General features: G+C 35.1%; 1 protein-coding gene across 8 annotated transcripts in view; it reads right to left on the bottom strand.

Annotated features, from left to right (window-relative positions):
* SMAP1 (small ArfGAP 1) overlaps nt 1-19102 on the bottom strand; it is a 218758-nt gene that overhangs the window by 37845 nt on the left and 161811 nt on the right. For 4 of the 8 annotated variants that reach the window (XM_002746707.7, XM_054254157.2, XM_054254156.2 and 1 more), the window contains 2 exons: nt 17891-17971; nt 11384-11464 (listed from right to left, as the gene is read on the bottom strand). The exons of 1 other annotated variant lie outside the window; for it this stretch is intronic. In XM_002746707.7, the coding sequence (XP_002746753.1) occupies nt 11384-11464; nt 17891-17971 (162 nt within the window). The remainder of the gene's footprint in view (nt 1-11383; nt 11465-17890; nt 17972-19102) is intronic. 3 more of the 8 variants (XM_008994650.5, XM_017971212.4, XM_035296054.3) reach the window with 2 other exon arrangements.

Raw genomic sequence — 19102 nt, 5'->3', positions numbered from 1 at the left:
ATATAATTGCTATATTTCATCTCCCTCAGAGTCTGTGTGTTATGCATACAAACTTATCAGGCCCAACCCCGATCTGCTGACTCAGAATAACCAGGAGTGGCAGTTTTCTAATATAGTTTAATAACTACCACTTCTGGGAAAGGGTCCTGTCACCAATATCTACCTATTAGAAATCTCAATGGGAGAGATGGAACTGGGGGGACTTGTTAGATGCAATGCAATGACCATAAATCACAAATATGATGAAAGGTCTTGAGAGCATTGGGACAGGGAAAAAAACAAGGGCTGCATAGTAGTCTCTGTAAGATTATTATATCTATTGCTATCAATGTTCTCATCAGAATCTAAGGATGTTCGTATCAGGTAACTATGAAGTGATGAGACTGATATTCAAAATCCATACATAAAAGCCATAGTTGATACTTGGGATGAAATACCTCAATTATCATTGCTATCAAAACAGAGAGTCTCTATTTCTACAGATCCACAACTAAAAATGTCAAATGATGGGTTAATAATGGGTCCAGGCTGAAAGTAGGCCATAAACTTAGGAAAGAGGCAACTCTAAATGACAGAGCGGCCATCTTTTGGCACGCAGCAAACTAGGAAGACTAGAAACTCTCAAGGCCAGGAGATGCTTTACTATAAAAATAGGTGCAATCGTTTTTAAAAATAGAATATGGATACCTCCCATATCAGTGGAGAAACATGTCCTCTTTTCATTGCTGCACATTTTTTTATTTTCAGGTTTAATTTTAGCATTTCCTTCTGTCAAATTCTACCAGATCAATTAAGAATTAAACAGAAAAAAATGATTTTTCAATTCATTAAAATTAGATTATGAGAAAAAGTGTGTATGTCTACACAGTGTCTTTTTAGAAATGTATCTATTTTTTATTGTGCTAAAACACACATAGCATAAAATGTACCATCTTAACCTTTTATGTGTATTGTTTAACAGATTTTTAAATTTTTCTTAGAAATGCTGTGCATGTCGGCAAAAGAAACAGTCATTAGAGTCAATCGGCGACCAAGAGAATGGGAAAAAATTTTTGCAGTTTACCCATCTGACAAAGAGCTGATATCCAGAATTTACAAAGAACTAAAACAGATTTACATGAAAAAAACAAGCCCATTCAAAAGTGGGCAAAGGATATGAACAGACACTTTACAAAAGAAGACATACATGAGGCCAACAAACATATGAAAAAATGCTCATCATCACTGGTTATTAGAGAAATGCAAATTAAAACTACATTGAGATACCATCTCACGCCAGTTAGAATGGCCATCATTAAAAAATCTGGAGACAACAGATGCTGGAGAGGATGTGGAGAAATAGGAATACTTTTATACTGCTAGTGGGAGTGTAAATTAGTTCAACCATTGTGGAAGACAGTGTGGCAATTCCTCAAGGACCTAGAAATAGAAATTCCATTTGACTCAGCAATCCCATTACTGGGTATACATCCAAAGGATTATAAATAGTTCTACTATAAGGACACATGCACATGAAATTTCATTGCAGCACTGTTTGCAATAGCCAAGACCTGGAACCAACCCAAATGCCCATCGATCATAGACTAGACAGGGAAAATGTGGCACTTACACACCATGGAATATTATGCGGCAATCAAAAATGATGAGTTCATGTCGTTTGTAGGGACATGGATGAACCTGGAGAACATCACTGTCAGCAAACTGACACAAGAACAGAAAATAAAATACCGCATGTTCTCACTCATAGGTGGGTGTTGAACAATGAGAACACATGGACACAGGGAGGGGAGCACTACACACTGGGGTCTGTTGGGGGGAATAGGGGAGGGACAGCGGAGGGTGCGGAGTTGGAGAGAGATAGCATGGGGAGAAATGCCAGATATAGGTGAAGGGGAGGAAGGCAGCAAATCACACTGCCACGTGTGTACCTATGCAACAATCTTGCATGTTCTTCACATGTACCCCAAAACCTAAAATGCAATAAAAAAAAATGTTGTGCGTGTAAAAAAATTTTTTTTAATTTTAAAAGACAAATATTACGAAAGGAAGAATATATTAAGATATCTAGAACACCAAAAGTATAAGGCTCAATATATATGTTCTTCTGTGAGGGTGGATGAGAGGAAGGGAATAGGGGAAGAGAAGGTAAAAAATGATTTATCGAATCTTAATATTTAAAAATTTTGTATAATTATAAAAAACATAATATTAAACATTTAATTACTCTAAGTAGTTTATTACACAGTATGTAAGTGGTTGGTGAAGAGAAGCCTCTAAAATAATTAGATTTATTCATTTAAACAAATATATTATGCAAATACACTTGTATAACTTAGGCCTATTTTACTTTCAGTTCATTGCTGTTCTCACTTGTAAGGATGGCATAATAAATGGGAAGAAAAAATATCCTTATTCCCCTTTGTTAACTGGTAGGTAATATTTATTCAGTTGAAGAAGCAGACCTTTGCTGGGTACTCTCCAGAAGCCTGTGACATTCCCCACTCCTAAAGTACAATAGGCCAATACAACCCATTATCATTAAAGGTAAATAAATGTTTGTAATTCAATATTAAATTGGGGGAGAATAAAATAAAAAATACAAAACCAGTACTATCTACATTACCGAAAGAGAACTAGAAACAACTAAAATGTTAGAAGTGGCGAGACTCCAGACAGTAAGATGTCAGGTGATTTTCCTTTCTACCTTTTCCTATGTTTTCCACAGTTTTTATAATAAGGGAAAACTGCAACAAAAAGAAATAAGGCTGAACATAATTGTCACAATGATAAAGATTTAGGAGGAGATGTAGATCTTGTTATGTAGAAAGAAGAGACACAGTGGGGGTATGGGTGTAGAACTAAATCAGAGCTACTGGGACAAGAGTAAGAATAGCATGTTCAGAAGACCATCTTTATTCTGTTTCCCTGAAACTTCATAGGTTTCATAAGTATAACCTGAAAAGAAATGTGAAAACATAAGTAATGATCAGACTCTGAAAGGGTTAGGCTTTATTAAAATTTATTCTGTAAGCAACTGATTTAGTTATCTTTTAGTATTTTAGCTTGCAATTTCTCCCAGTGTTCAGGTTTCTACTAAGTTTTGAAGAAATTAAAACATTTCTTTTCTGTCTCCAGTTTTTCTGGCACTGCAATACTTTCAAAGAAATGCAGTACTCTAGAAAAATTATTTTAAGTACCACAAAAGTAATATGGCAGAAGATGAAGAATAACCAAGTGTATGGCTACAGGCTAATGCTTTCTGTGACTCAAGACTACATGTCTAATCAAGTTTTTAGCCTAACATTCTGTTCTGTTTTCTTCCTCCAAAATGCAGATAATTCTAATCAAACAGGTATTAGATAAAAAGATATGTGATTTCAGGACTGGGCAAGGTGGCTCATGCCTGTAAGTCAAGCACTTTGGGAGGGCAAGGTGGGCAGATCACAAGGTCAGATCACAAGACCAGCCTGACCAACATGGTGAAATCCCATCTCTATTAAAAATACAAAAATTAGCCAGGTGTGGTGGCACACACCTGTAATCCTAGCTACTCAGGAGGCTGAGGCAGGAGAATCACTTGAACCTGGGAGGAGGAGGCTGCAGTGAGCCAAAACTAAGCCACCTGCACTCCAGCCTGAACGACAGAGGGAGATTCCATCTCAAAAAAAAAAAAGATGTGTGATTTTAAAAGATAAATCTGACTTTGGATAACTTAAAATTAATAAAATGCTAATTTCTGAATCAGGATCCTATATTTTACTTTCCACCTAATGGTATTACAAACTTTTTTTCATATGCATAACTACATTATTTCCTTCTGGCAGCTGAGTAAAACCTGAGAAAAAGATCTTGTGTCTACAGGAGTCCCTCTTAACTAATGTTTTGCTTTCAGTGTCTTCAGTTACCTGCAATCATGGTCAGAAAATATTAAATGGGAAATTCCAAAAATTAGCAATTCATAAGTTTTAAATTACGCACAGTCTGAATAACATGATAAAATACTGTCCCAGTGATGTTAATCATCCCTTTGTCAAGCACATCCATGCTTTATTCACGATCCACCTGTTAGTCACTTAGTAGGCATCTCACTTATCAGATGAAAAATGATAGTATATACAGGATTTGGTACGACCCAAGGTTTCACTGGCTACATCTTGGGACATAATTCTCTGCAGATATGACAGGGACTGCTATATACAGCTGACGCTCCATTTCCTTGGGTTCCACAAGTTCCAAAAACAAAACTTGAATTTTCCGTGACAGAGTACTACACTGAATCCACAAGAATAAAGGGATCTGCAGGCACTGTATTCGGTATTATAAGTAATCTAGAGATGATTTAAACTACATGTGAGGAAGTGCAATAAATTATATGCAAATCGTATGCCATTTTAAATAAGGGACTTGAATATCCACAGATTTTGGTATCTGTGTGTGTATGTCGGGCGGGGATGGGGTCCTGGAACCAATCCCCCATGGGTACTCAATGACAACTATATTCAAAGGAAGCCTTGACTGATATCACCAGTGCCCTCCTATGGATTACAAAACAGGCAGGTTTTCTTTCTTCTACTGAGACCCACTTTCATTGATCTAGATTTTGAATCAACAATTCTCAAGTGAGAAGTGATTATGCTTCCCAGGGGGCATTTAACAATGCTGCTTAAGGCGTTTCTTACTGTTGGGGCTGGTAAGATGCTGCTGAACATCCTACAAGAAACAAACCAACCTCCTGGCCACTCTATCCCTAATTCCAAAAATACCACTTGGCATGTAGTAGGAACTCAGAAATGTCCGAAAGGATTTATTTATATATAAGGAAACAGAGGCACAGAGTAGTTAGATATCTAGTAAACAACGAAGTTGAGAATCAAATTAAAGTATTGTAATCAAGTATAGGTTCTTCTACCTGTATCTTGTAGCGGTTCGTTAATATTTTTCAAGACTTTTAAAAGCCTATATCCTTTGCCTCAGCAACTCCAGTTTTAAAAACTGATAGTAAGAAGTTACTAGTCAGTTGTACACAGATTATACTGACAGATTTTCATTATCCCAAAGAGAGGACAGTGGAAGATAAATTATGTGCTCAGTGGAAGATAAATTATGCTACATCCATTTGATGGAATGTTAGTAAAGATAGAAAGGCATAGTATGTGTATCAATAAGAAAAGGGCAGCCAGGCGCAGTGGCTTATGCCTGACTTCAGGCCGGGAGTTGAAGACTGGCCTGGTCAACACAATGAGACCTCATCTCTAAGAAACTTTTTAAAAAATTAGCCAGCCACGATGGCATGCTCCTGTAGTCCTAGATACTTGGAAGGCTAAGGGAGAATTCCCTTGGGCCCAGTTTGAGGTTACAATGAACTGTACAATGAACACCACTGTACTCCAGCCTGAATGAAATAGTGAGACCTTGTATCTAAAAAAAAAAGGAAGTCAAGATATTGTCAAATGACAAAGGGACAGAGTAAGTTACAAAATAATATGTATAATATGATCTTATGTGAATATATATATTTCCATGGGAAACAGGAAGGATGAACTTCAAGGCATTAGTGATAATTTTTTCTAAGTGGTAACATTAATTTTTCCTTCTTGCTTACATGTAATTTGCGTTTTCTTACAAATATATACAGTTTGAATATTATGGGAAAGTAGAAGAAAAAGACTATCAAAAACTTACTAGGACAGCCAGATACACTGGTATACGCCTATAGTCCCAGTTAGTCAGGCTCAAAAGGCTGAGATAGTAGGATCCTTTGAGCTCAGGAGTTCTACGCAAGCCTGAGTACCACAGAAATATCATACTCTCAAGAAAAAGAAAAGAAACAAAATTCACTTGGAGGAAACATACATTTACCAATCTGTTGGTTAAAGAATAAGAAACCCTATACATTTACCTAACAAATCAGATTATTTCTTTTTACTTAGGGGTACCATTGTAACCTTTTCTGTTTCAGAGGGAAAAGATTTTTTTAATGCTTCCTAGCTAAAGAAAGATAGGGAGTTATCAAAAACAACTAGCAATCTACACCGTAATAAAACGGGCAACAGGGAAGCAACACCAAAATGCTTCCTAACCCTAGTATGTACTGATACTGATTCTATTATTTACTCATCATCAAACTAATCTTCAAGATAGAGCTTTAAGGTAGAAATGCAATGATTTGAGAAAAATATAAATAATTTTCCAAAACTATTTACAGAAATGTTCTGTGAGACATCTGCTGCACTTACTCACCTACACCATATGTTTCTGTGATTTTTAAAAAATTATTATTTATTGAAAATATCTTGTTCTAAAACGCATTCACGTATCATACAAAAGGTTTATTTATCCTAAATTACACTGAGAGCATGGGGGGTGCATAAACGTATTTGTCAGATTACTAAACAACATAACCTATCAATCTAGCATCTGGCAATGAGCAATTTAATGTAACTTTAATGATTTACTAAGAACAACTTATCTGATTTACAACTGGTTACTTTTACATGGTCATACTGAAATTTCAAGTTCAACAGATTTGCAATTGTATCCTATGCTCATGTTAATAGGTTAGCTGACTTATATTTATCAAGTACAAATGTATTTTTTAACTATATTAATAAAAAAGGTTTGTTCAAAGAGGAAGTTGGATGGTTGTTTTCACTTCTTTCCCAACTAATATTTTTAAAATCACTATTCATCTACATTCTCTCCTTAAATAATCAAATACTTGCTGTATCTTGAGATAAATGTATTGGTGCTGGTAAGTATGTATTATCAAAAGCAGTGGTCTTCTCTAATAGCATCACTGCTTCTTCACTTTCCTTCCTGGAACTTTTATTCTCCTTTTATAGACTTTGTGAATTGATTTTCTCTTTTAACAACTTCAAGAAGCTAAGGGAAAATATCCGCACAAGAGCAACTATTTTACATTTTAAAATATCACAATACATACTTTAGGGACTCCATGCCAATGAAAACAATCTATTTTAAACTAAGAATACTCCACCAAGGCATATATACAAGAAACCAGTAAGTATGTACACACAGACACACACACACACACAGAGAGAGAGAGAGAGAGAGAGAGAGAGAGAGAGAGAGAGAGAGAGAGAGAGAGAAATAGCCTGCACTAGGAATAAATAGGCATATTTTCTCCTAAATTAGACTGTGTTTTAACAGAAAAAAAAAAAACTGATTAAAGAGAGCAGTAACTAAGGTGGGCGAGAAACCAGTTTGAAATAATAATGAGTAAAAGTCACTGAATAAAAACTAACTCCGTATATATCTGAAATCCACCTTTAAGGATATTGTCAGATGAGGTTTGAAATAAGCCCCCATGTTCAATAGGTGAAATAAGCAATTCTAAATTCAAAGCTATTTACTGGCAGAAGAAGCTCTAGAGATTGAGGCAAACCTTGTCATTTAATAAATAAAGAAAAGGAGCCTCTGGGCAGTTAAGAGACTGATGGATCAGGAGCTCTGGCCTGCCTCTACATCTCACCCTGCTTCTTCCATGGCAACGATTTCTCATTGTAAGGAGTTAGGGAAGAAAGTGTTTCAACAAACCTGGCTGCCTGTTTTTAAAAATAAAGTTTTTAAGGAACACATTCACTTACTGCATTCATGCTACAAGAAAAGAGTAGTTGTGAAAGACACCTTAAGGTCTATAGCTTAAAATACTATCTGGTTCTTCATAGAAAAAAGTTTGCTGATTCCTACATTACAGATTTCTTAACATACAATCAGAAGTTTCAGAACTTAATACACAGTAAGTACAGCTGATCCTTGAATGACATGGGTTTGAACTGCGTGGGTCCAGTTTTATGTTTATTTTCTTCCATCTTTGCCACATCTGGGACAGGAACACCAGCACCATCTCTTCTTTTTCCTCCTTAATCAACTCAAAATGAAGACAATGAGGATAAAAACCTTTATGATGATCCACTTCCACTTAATGAATATTAAATATATTTTCTTTTCCTTCTGATTTTCTTAATAAGATTTTATTTTCTCTAGCTTACTTTATTATAAGAATACAGTATCTAATACACATAACATACAAAATACGTATTGACTGTTTATGTTATTTGTAAGGCTTCCAGTCAACAACAGGCTATTATTAGTGGTCAAGTTTCTGAGGAATCAAGTTATATGAGGATTTTCAACTGGACAGCGGGGGTCAGGGACCCAACTCCAGCATTGTTCAAGTGTCACCTGTATGTGTAACAGGTTGTAATAAATAGTACTATAACCAGAAAAGAATAACAATCACCTTAAAAAAGCTTAACATTTTTTTCCCAGCAAAGAATTATTTTCCATGTTCCATGCTTTGATATGTAAACCTTTGAGAAAATCTATAAAACTTGGAAACTTCCAGGAGAAATTAAAATCTGATTAAACTGAAAAAGAACCCATATAACATTCCTTTAATAGAATACTCCTTATCTACAGAAACATATTTATAGATTATTGATTACTGGAGAGATAACCTAGTACATAAATCTAAGCTAAGTGAATTAAATAGAAATGTCCAATGAATGACAGAGTACTTTAGAAAAAACAAAATTTATACACAATGTTCTACTGGTGTCTTAAGCATAAAAGAAAGAGATCTATTTAAATATCAGTGCCTTATTAGTCACTTGATTCATTACATTTTTAGGTTTTACCATTCTCCTCCTGGGAAAAAAAAAGTAAGCCTAGCTTAATTAATAGATGCTGGAACACTACAAAAATGTAAACCACAATGAGACTTAGGTATAAACAAAATACAATTTAAACAAAAGTAGTAGCACTGCTCAAGGAAAGCAAGTTTACAGAAGGAAGAAGTTGCTAACTGGAAACTAACAAATCAATGAAAGCTATTAATTCCCTAGTTAGCATAGTATAAGATTATACATAAACACACAGCATGAGATGAGGGAAGCCTGGATAATTCATTATAAAATTATGTAGAATGTACAACAGCACTTTAAATTGCAGTAAGAAAGGAACATGAAGACATATATGCCAAATCGAAACACACACACACACACACACAGACGCACAGCTTGAAACCAGAAGACCTGGGTTCAAATTCCTGAGCTGTCAGCAACTGTTAACACTGAACAAGTCACTTCTGAGTGACTTTACGGAATTTAGTATATACTTTTTTATAAAATAAGGGATTTAAATAAATATGGTTCCTTCCAACTCCCCAAAAATTCATTAAGTAACCACTCATTAGGCTATTACTATGTGTCAAGAACCATATTAATGGCTTTCATTACTTATAGAAATATGAATGACTTGAAAAAGTGATTCTAGAATAAATAATCCCTAACAAGCATCTTCTTTCAAACACATAATGAGATAAAAGTTTAATGTGTGCTGCCTTAAAATATAAAAGCCCTTATTTTCTAACCCAGACTCAATGAATTCTCCAACTGAACTACATGACTCTAGGCAAATTAAATATTTCCCTGAATTTTAGCTCCCCAATCTCCCCCAACTACGAAATCTTGTAGTTTTTGTGAAGAATAAAAGTGACATATATAGGTGAAGTTGAACACCTTCCCTTTGATGTCAGGAATAAGACAAGGATGCCTTCTATCACAGATTCACAAACCAGAAAGAGAAACAGCAACAAAACTAGCCACAATAAAGAAATAAGGTATTTGCAAACGCTTAACTGAAAAAAAACTGGTATTTCCTATATGTACATATATGTTTACAGGGAGCTACAAATCAATGAGGAAAAGCAGGCAATCCAACAGAAAAACAGGCAAAATACCTAACGAGGACTATGAAAAGGAAGATTTTTGTTTTCCATTCCCTTTTGTATTTTTTTAAAGGGGTCTTGCTGTATTACCCATGCTGAAGTACAGTGGCTATTTACAGGGTATGATCATAGCACACTACAACCTCAAACTCCTGGGCTCAAGCAATCCTCCCACCTCAGCCTCCCAAGTAGCTGGGGACTACATATGTGCACCATCACACCCCATGTAATGTTTCACTTTTTATAAAACACGTGCCTGTCTTATTTTCACATGTATTATTTTCAGTTTTTAAATGTAAAATAAATGAAGCTATAGTGAAAAAAGGAAGGCAAAAAAGACATGAAAAGGCACTGAGCCTCTTTTTGTAATCAAGGAAATGAACAGTAAAATTTAATGAGATTCCATTCCATTACACCGTATTACAAATGCTAAAATCTCTGACAACACTATGTGTTGCAGAGAATGTGATGGTACTTTGATGGTAAGAGTACCTTTGGTATACACTTTGAGAAAAAGTTTGATATTATCCAGTAAAGTTCAAGATGCACATACTTCATGACCCAGAAATTCCACTCCTAAGTCACCTTAAAAAAATATAGGCTTAGATTGCATACACAAAAGTTTTTCAAAGCAGCATTATTTAGAATAGTTAAAACCTGCATATAATCCAAATGTTCAACAGTAGAATGGATCTTCTTTCTCATATACAGTACTTCTATTATGTACCTTAAATGGATGCACTTTGCAGTATGCAATCGATGCCCCAATAAAGTTGATTTTAAAACCTTCAACAACTAAAATCAAGGATATTCCCTTTACTGACAATTCTCTTAGTATGATTCCATGTTCTTATGATGAAATGCATTCAAAGCCAAGCCACCATAATTATTTAACCAATCCCTTTACAAGTACAAGGTTCTCACTACCTCAAGTTCACCTAATCACATTTATCATGCAAACCACTGCTAAAATAATCTTCCAAAAAACCCTTCTGAATTAGGGGCACCATCTGCTCTAGAATATAAAGTGCTGCTCACAGCCCTTCCTCCCAAGAAAGAATAAACCATCTACCATTTGAGTTCAATTTACTGCTCTGGTCTTATTTTTCACCACTTTCTATACATAAACAAATATCTTTCTTTAAATTCACTATTTTTCTAAACATATTTTATTTAAAATTTTCATGCCTTCTTTTCAGGCTATTCTCTTAAACATGCACCCCTGTCTTTCACCTTAATCCCACCTATTCTTTGAGAAGTAACTCAAAAGCTAACCTTAAGCACAGAGTCTTTTCTGAATTCCCTTTCGGGTATGTTCTCTTCACTCTCTAAACTTCTAAGTCTTTTATGTCTGATTATGTATGAAGGCTAAAAACACCATTCTTCATGTCATTCACAGGAGAATACCTGTCTCCAAGAACTCTCAGATGGTTTATACCCACACATATAAATAACTGATTACAAACAATCTACGAAAAGCTAGAAGGACATACTGAGCACACAGTACTCACTCAACAATTGTTGTTGAAAAGAACAATTATTTACATATTGTAAATATCCAGAAAGTCACTAATATATAAGTATACAAATAAAATGATAATCCTATTTTTTTTTTAAATAAAAGAATTTTACCTTTTCAGTTGTAAGTGGTTTTGCCGGCTTTTCTGGCTCCTTTTCTCTCTTTTTCTCTTCCTTTTTTTTTTCCTTTTCTTTCTAAAACATAGCCCAGAGTTTTGATAAGTTTACTTTAAAAAAAAAAAAAAAAAGGCAACTTTTGGCTCGTTTTTATTAGTATGAGTCATCATTTGAGAAGGGTAGAAATGTTCAGTAATTACAATATCTAGGCGCTACTGAAATATAAGTAAACAGCAAATTCTTATTCTCGTTGAGGTTATATGTTGATGACACTAAAGAATATCTGTTAAAAAATTAAGACAGAGGTAAGACAAATTAGAACTTCTTTGAAATATTACAGTTTCTTTTGCTTTTTTTTTTTTTTAAATAAATGAGCTCCCCATTCAATAAATTCTCACTATATCCTTAATTAGGTTAGGCTTCCTTACAGCAATCATTAAGTTGAATTTTGAATGAGAAAAAAAAGTGAAGTAAGTGACAGAACACACTTCCTTATTACAAAAAGATAAATTATCATAGGTAAATATAAGGGGAAGACTATAAAATCAGTTTTTTTAATCACAAGATACCTTCAGTCCATCATCACAGTTTTTGGATTTTAAAAAAGGACAAATACAGTAATTTTCTTGAGAAAAAAAAATGTTCAAAATAGTGCTTGGGTACCACATCCAACTGACTAGTGTAAGGCAGTAGAGGTAAAGTATAAATGACATTATGATATTCACAATTTGCCTTTCCAATAAAGATTAGATATAATGTTAAAAATTTAAGGATTAAAAGTATCAACAATAAATCTTAAGGGCCAAAAGACGAAAATGAAAAGAGATTAAACAAAGAGCATTCATCAGGCATCTAGAAGAAAGAGATGACTAGGAACTGAGAACTGAAAGTCACTGCAACCAAACATTAACCCGGACCTTAGTTTCTTGGCAGCAAAAAAGAAAAGATAAACTGAAGAACCAGGAAGGCAGCATGATAAACACGCAGAACTTAGTCAAAATACCTAAAGGCTGTATTTGTACCTATACCTTTAAAATGGGTGTCTGATGCAACTGCTGTCAGAGTAAATATGCCATTTGTAAATCAGGAAAGATAATACTGGCAATTCCTAGATCAAAATGTGAGAGAAATAATAAAAGTTGAAAGGGTTCTGCAACTACTCATATAAAGTTCAAAAACAGGCAAATATATGATGTTTGAGAGTGTACACACTAGTATAAAACTACTTTAAAATGCAAAAAAGTGATGATGATGATGATGATGATGATGATGATAAAAATCAGGATGTTAATTACCTTTAAGGTGAAGGGATGAGGTTATTTAGTAAAAGAGTCACATGGGAGCTTTCAAAGTGCTAATAACATTCAGTTTCAATATTCATTATACAATGTAAGTATTAATTTAACTATATATATAATTATATAATTTATATATACAGTTATATAGTTAAATTATATAACTATATACTATATATATATATCTAGTTAATGAACATTTCAGTACTAAAAAAACCAAAGGCACTAAGAATCTAGAAAGCAACTCTGCAAACTATAAAGCACTACACAAATATAACAAATATGATAATTTTAGTGTTTGCTGTGTGATTTTAAAAAGAGGAAAGGAGGCCGGGTGTGGTGGCTCATGCCTGTAATCCCAGCACTTTGGGAAGCTGAGAGGGGTGGATGACAAGGTTAGAAGATTGAGACCATCCTGGCCAACGTGGTGAAACCCCTCTCTACTAAAAATACAAAAATTAGTCAGGCATGATGGCATGTGCCTGTCATCCCAGTTACTCAGGAAGCTGAGGCAGGAGAATCACTTGAACCAGGAGGCAGAGGTTGCAATAAGCGAAGATCATACCACTGCACTCCAGCCTGGGCGATAAACTCCATCCCAAAAAGGAAAGGACAACCTTTCATCTTAGTTCAAAATTTTAAAAGAAATTCATAGCAAAGATCTTCACATTTGGGGCATGAATAAGCAATGTCTTCAACTGCAATTTTAAGAACAGGGAAATTCTAAAGCATTTCTCTTTTTAACCTTTTATTAGCCATTAATAAAAGGCAATGGGTGTTGTAATAGTAATTCACCAACTAGTGAAAGTAGAGGACAAAGCTAACTAACTGTTAGTATATTGCTTTGCAACAAAAGAAGAATATATGGGTAGAATTTCCAGAATCTGGACTGTTTATATCTGAGGCCCCCTAGACTAGGATTCTCTAAAATTATGTTTCAATAATGCTTTTCAGAAACAGGATAAAAGTCAACATAAAGCTGAACTTGTGCTAAAACCTGAAGAGTAATCTATATGCTTTAGTTACCAGATGAGCATATGTCAAAAGTGACATTTTCCCTTGAAAATTAAGTATATTAACACAGTCTAGCACAGATAGAAAACCATCTAAAAGGTTGAAACATTTCTCCAAAAAGATCTTCATATCTACTCAAGTGCCTGGGCTTTATACTGGAAATAAGGAAGATGTAACCCTTTAAGGATAACTGGAAACATTACCTATTCCAAAACACGACAAGCACTTATTAAGTGCTTTCTGTGGGCCAGGTGATAAGTACCAGATTGTCTAATCCAATCTTTGCAACAACTATCTGAAATAAAAACTTTACCTACTGTCATCTTACAAATGAAGAAACAAAATCTTAAGAAGTAATGCCCAAAGCAACAGTTAATCAAAGCTAGTGGTAGGACTGAGGGACTATGGAGCCCAACTTTCAAGTTTCACTACTCACTGTGGTCCAGTAGAACTTTGCTATTTATTATTGCTGTTATTATTTCTTGCAGTAACAGCTAATACTTTATGAACTCTTACTATGTGCCAGGCACTACTTTGGCTCTTTTAATCCTCAAAACTTTAGGTAGTAATACTATCCCCATTTTATATGTAAAGAATAAATAAGATGTGCAAAAATCTTACACATATTATAAAAAGAAATTTTTTTGAGACAGAGTCTTGCTCTGTCAAGAGGCGCCAGGTTGGAGTGCAGTGGCGCAGTCTCAGCTCACTGCAACCTCCGCCTCCTAGGTTCAAGCAATTCACCTGCCTCAGCCTCCAGAGTAGGTAGGACTACAGGCATGTGCCACCACACCCAGCTAACTTTTTTTGTATTTTTAGTAGAGATGAGGTTTCACTATGTTGGGCAGGATTGTCTCAATCGCTTGACCTCGTGATCCGCCTGTCTCGGCCTCCCAAAGTGCTGGGATTGCAGGCGTGAGCCATTGTGCCCGGCCAAAATATTTTCTTATATTTTTAGTAAACTTTGGTGCAGAAAGCAATGTGATAGAACATTCTCATTAGTATACTGAGAATGAGGTCGGGCATAGTGGCTCATACCTGTAATCCAGGCACTTGGGGAAGCTAAGACAGGCAGATCACCTGAGGTCAGAAGTTCAAGACCAGCATGAGCAACATGGTGAATCCCTGTCTCTACTAAAAATATAAAAATTAGCCAGGTGTGGTGGCGGGTGCCTGTAATCTCAACTACTTGGGAGGCTGAAGCAGGAGAATCACTTGAACAAGTGAGGCAGAGGTTGTAGTGAGCCTAGACCATGGCCATTGCTCTCCAGCCTGGGCTGGAGAACAAAACTTCATTTCAAAAACATGAAGAAAAATATGTTGAGAATGAGTTGCTTTCTAAACTCTCAGAACTATTAGTTACTGCTATGATCTGAATGTTTGTGTCCACCCCAAAATTAATATGTAAAAATCTAATCCCCAATGTGATTGCATTAGGAGGCTGGGCCTTTGAGAGGTGATTAGGTCATAAGGATGAAACCTTCATGAATAGGATTCACACCCTGATGAAAAAAAAAAAGGCCCTAGAATTTCCTGCCCTTTCCCACTATATGAGGGCACAAAGATATACCATTTTATGAACCAGAAAGTGGGCCCTTCACAAGATATGAAACCTGCTGGAGACTTGATCTTGGTCTTTCCAGTCTCCAGAACTATGAGAAATAAATTTTTGTTGTTTATAAGCTTCTCAATCTATAGTATATTGTTAAAGCAGTCAGCACAGGCAAAGACAGTTATTTAAAGAGTGCCATTGCATGAGTAGAAAAGAAGTTTAACATCCTAATCACCATGACTGGTGCGCACATATGAAATATATAAAAACAAATCAAATTCACCAGCTACAGTTGCCAGAGGGAGAACATGACTTGATACTCTTTAACACTGGAATTTAGCTGTAAAAATACAGCTGTTACCTACTCTGATTCTGGCAGTAGTATCAGGATACAGGCTTTGAAGTAATATTAACAGCACGGGCTCTAAACTCATCATGCAGTTTGACCCACAGATGACTGCCCTCCATAGAATCAAAAGCTGCTGAAAGATCAAAGAGTACTGTGAAAACCTAAGTTGTTTTAAACTATTTTCTCAGCAAGAACAAAATATTACAGTCTTTTGTATTTTAAAACAGTAGCTCTTGACACCTGGTAGATATATGCACAAGTGACATAGTGAAATGGCTGACCTCCTGTGCAAGAAAACTGGTTAAACATTCAAGTCCAATAAGATGGAGGAAAGTACATACTGGGATTCATTATAATCAAATTATATTTGAGTGACTTAAATAAAGACAGAGGGCTGGGCACAGTGGCTCACGCCTGTAATCACAACACTTTGGGAAGCCAAGGTGGGCGGATCACCTGAGGTTGGGAGTTCAAGACTAGCCTGACCAACATGGAGAAGCCTCATCTCTACTAAAAACACAAAATTAGCTGGGTGTGGTGGTGCATGCCTGTAATCCCAGCTGTCAGTAGGCTGAGGCAGGAGGATAGCTTGAACCTGGGAGGCAGAGGTTGCAGTGAGCCAAGATCACACTACTGCACTCCAACCTGGGCAACAAGAGCGAAACTCTGTCTCAAAAATAAATAAATAAATAAACAAATAAATAAATAAAGACATAGTTGCCAAAATTTTTAAGCATTCTCTCTCTCTCTCTCTCTCTCTCCCCCACCGCCTCCTCTCCCTGATGCCTAGACCTGTATATCCAACCACCTACTAAATACCTCAATGTTCCACAGTGACCTCATACGTAACACGTCCAACTTTTAATTCACCTCTTTCCTTTTCTGCTCAAACCTGTTCTTTCTTTTCAGCTTGTTTCCTTATCTCACTAATTGGCACCATCATCTACTAAGATGCTCAAGATAAAAAGTGAAAGTCACAAGACTTTCTAAAGCACCTCCATAAGACATCAATTACTAAACTCCATGGACTATACCTTCTTAAGATCTCTCAGAATAATACTCTTTTTCATTCCCTCTCTTCCTACTTTGGAGCATGTTCCCCTCCTTTTATTCCTGGATTAGAATATTAGGTTCTCAAGTCTTTTCCTCACCTATCACCACAAAATTCACTCCCCATGGAGCCTGTAAAGCAGTGTTACAACATAAAAATCGGATCCTGTCACACCGTACCCACTCACTAATGCTTACAACTCATCATTAAAGTGCCTAGGCCTTCAGAATCAAACTCCTTCATGAGAAAGAGAGGAGCTTTGCCATTCTACTTGTATTTCAGCCATGCCATTCTAACTGCAACTCCACAAAGAATGTACTTTGCCCATATGTTTTTTCACAGGCTGGTTTCTCTATTTGGAATGCTGCCTAATCCTTCCTTATATCTAATGCTTATTTAAAGCATAAGGTGTATCCAAATGATGCCTCCTGTATTAACTGCAGTATACTGAGTATACCTCAATTACAGTCCATAATATATTGTATTGTAAACTGCTATACAGTTATCTGTTTTCTTGCCTTAGACTGTAAGCTCCTGGAGGGCAGGAGCTGTATCTTGTCTTTGTATATCACACATCTAGCAAACCATTTATCTTTATTCCATGTCTACGGGAAAAAATGATAGCTGAAAGAATGCCTCACACTAATTTATTAAGGCCAGTGTAACAAAAAGAAATAGGTAAAGAGTCAAATATTTTTAGGGATGACTTTAAAAATACATAGTGGTAGTATCTGCACCCTAATCACTTCCACCAGAAATGCATTCTAACAGTTGTCATTGACGATTCTGAACTCATGATCCCATAATGTACATGTTTTATTTGTACAATGGTATTGCTTAAAAAAAGAAACTTGACAATAACTTTAAGTTAAATGTAATATTTAATGGTAAATTAGCTAAAGCTAAAGTTTTAACAACAAAATCATAGAAAGAAAACATTGTTTTTTAAGTTCCTATAAGTTTAAAATAATAATGGGCACAACAAAAAACTGATTGCTTCTTAACTGTTAAGATATAGCAATTTATGACACCAATAAATCAGTCATTCTAAAATTAAATATAGATTTAAAGTTCTTTAATCATACCTGTAGTGTAAAAAATATTCTGGAAATTGCTGTTTTAGTTCTAGGGAATCATTCAAAATATGAACAACTATTATGATGTTCCCAAATGACACACTACAAAATGAAGTTAATTTACCATTTAACACTACATAATGTAGCTGGTTAAAACATTACCATACCTCCAATTTATTTTTGTCAACAGCAGCTTGTAGAGAGGGAGAGGACACCAAAGGCTGAAGAGGAGCATCAGAGGAGGAAATCTGTAGAGTGCAGATGAAAAGTCAGGAGAAGAAAAAAACAGAAAGAAGGTAATGAGAATTGACAGGCACAGGAAAGAAAAAAATTCCATATATTTTTGAGATATAGAAGCACTTAGAGGCATCTTAATAATAAAGGAAAACAATGCATCAAGAAAGAAGAACTGCTTTTTAAAAATTTCAATTAGAAATTTATGAAAGATTTTGGTACTGCGTAATATATGATTTAAAATGGATTTTACTAGGATATAAAATTTAAAATGTAGTCAGGTAAGATCATACTAAAATATCTTCCATTTTTGTAAAAAAAGAAAAAAGGTCAAAGCTGAGCCTTAAAGCCTGGTTTAAAACTGGTTATGGAAAATAATTAAATTTCTTTCACAGTTCATCTTTAGTCAGTGTTACTACTGAAATACAAATGCTCTGAAGCATGAGGAACATTGTCCAAAGTAGTAGAAAAGCAAAAATGAGTTTTTGTTTTTACTTATAACTTTGAAGAATGAAAAATAAAATGGAGCTGAAATAGTAAAAGTTAATTAAAATTTTAATCAACTGTTTAAGAAAATACAAAAAAAGCTAAGAGAAAAAAGAATGGATTAATGTAATGTAACAACTGAGCAGCAGACTTATTATAAAGCAATTTATACACTTCCTTCTTTAAGAGCAACAGGCTAACACCATTTCCAGTGTTGTACTTGCTGAATTACCCCAAAGCATTACGAGACAGCTATATATGCAGCACGGGCAATTTATACACAAAAATGGGTTTTATCTAAAAGCTTTTTTCACACATCTTCCTGCCCAATTGCTATATGCGTAGTTGATCACTTTAATGGAAGCATTATCTTCCTGCTCTCTTTACTGCCAAAATATAACTGAAATACATTTAGAAAATGCATAGTAGATCTTTGAGGTCATAAAACTGACATCTCTAGATTGCCCTATCATATCAATAGTGCCTATGAGGAATTTTTAAAAAGGTGCTATTACAGATTAAGTCATTATGTAATGTCAAAATAACACTGCAAGATGACAAGTTCTCCCTCAATCTGCTTGTTATTAAGTTAGTTATGGCAGTAATTCTTGAATCACAACACAAGACTATAAACTTTAGGTGATTTTTTTTTTTTTTTG

Source organism: Callithrix jacchus, chromosome 4 (genome assembly GCF_049354715.1).
Source record: "Callithrix jacchus isolate 240 chromosome 4, calJac240_pri, whole genome shotgun sequence".
In the NCBI taxonomy this organism is placed as follows: domain Eukaryota; kingdom Metazoa; phylum Chordata; class Mammalia; order Primates; family Cebidae; genus Callithrix; species Callithrix jacchus.
Note: the sequence above shows the minus strand (reverse complement) of the source record. Positions and strands in the feature narration are given on the sequence as shown.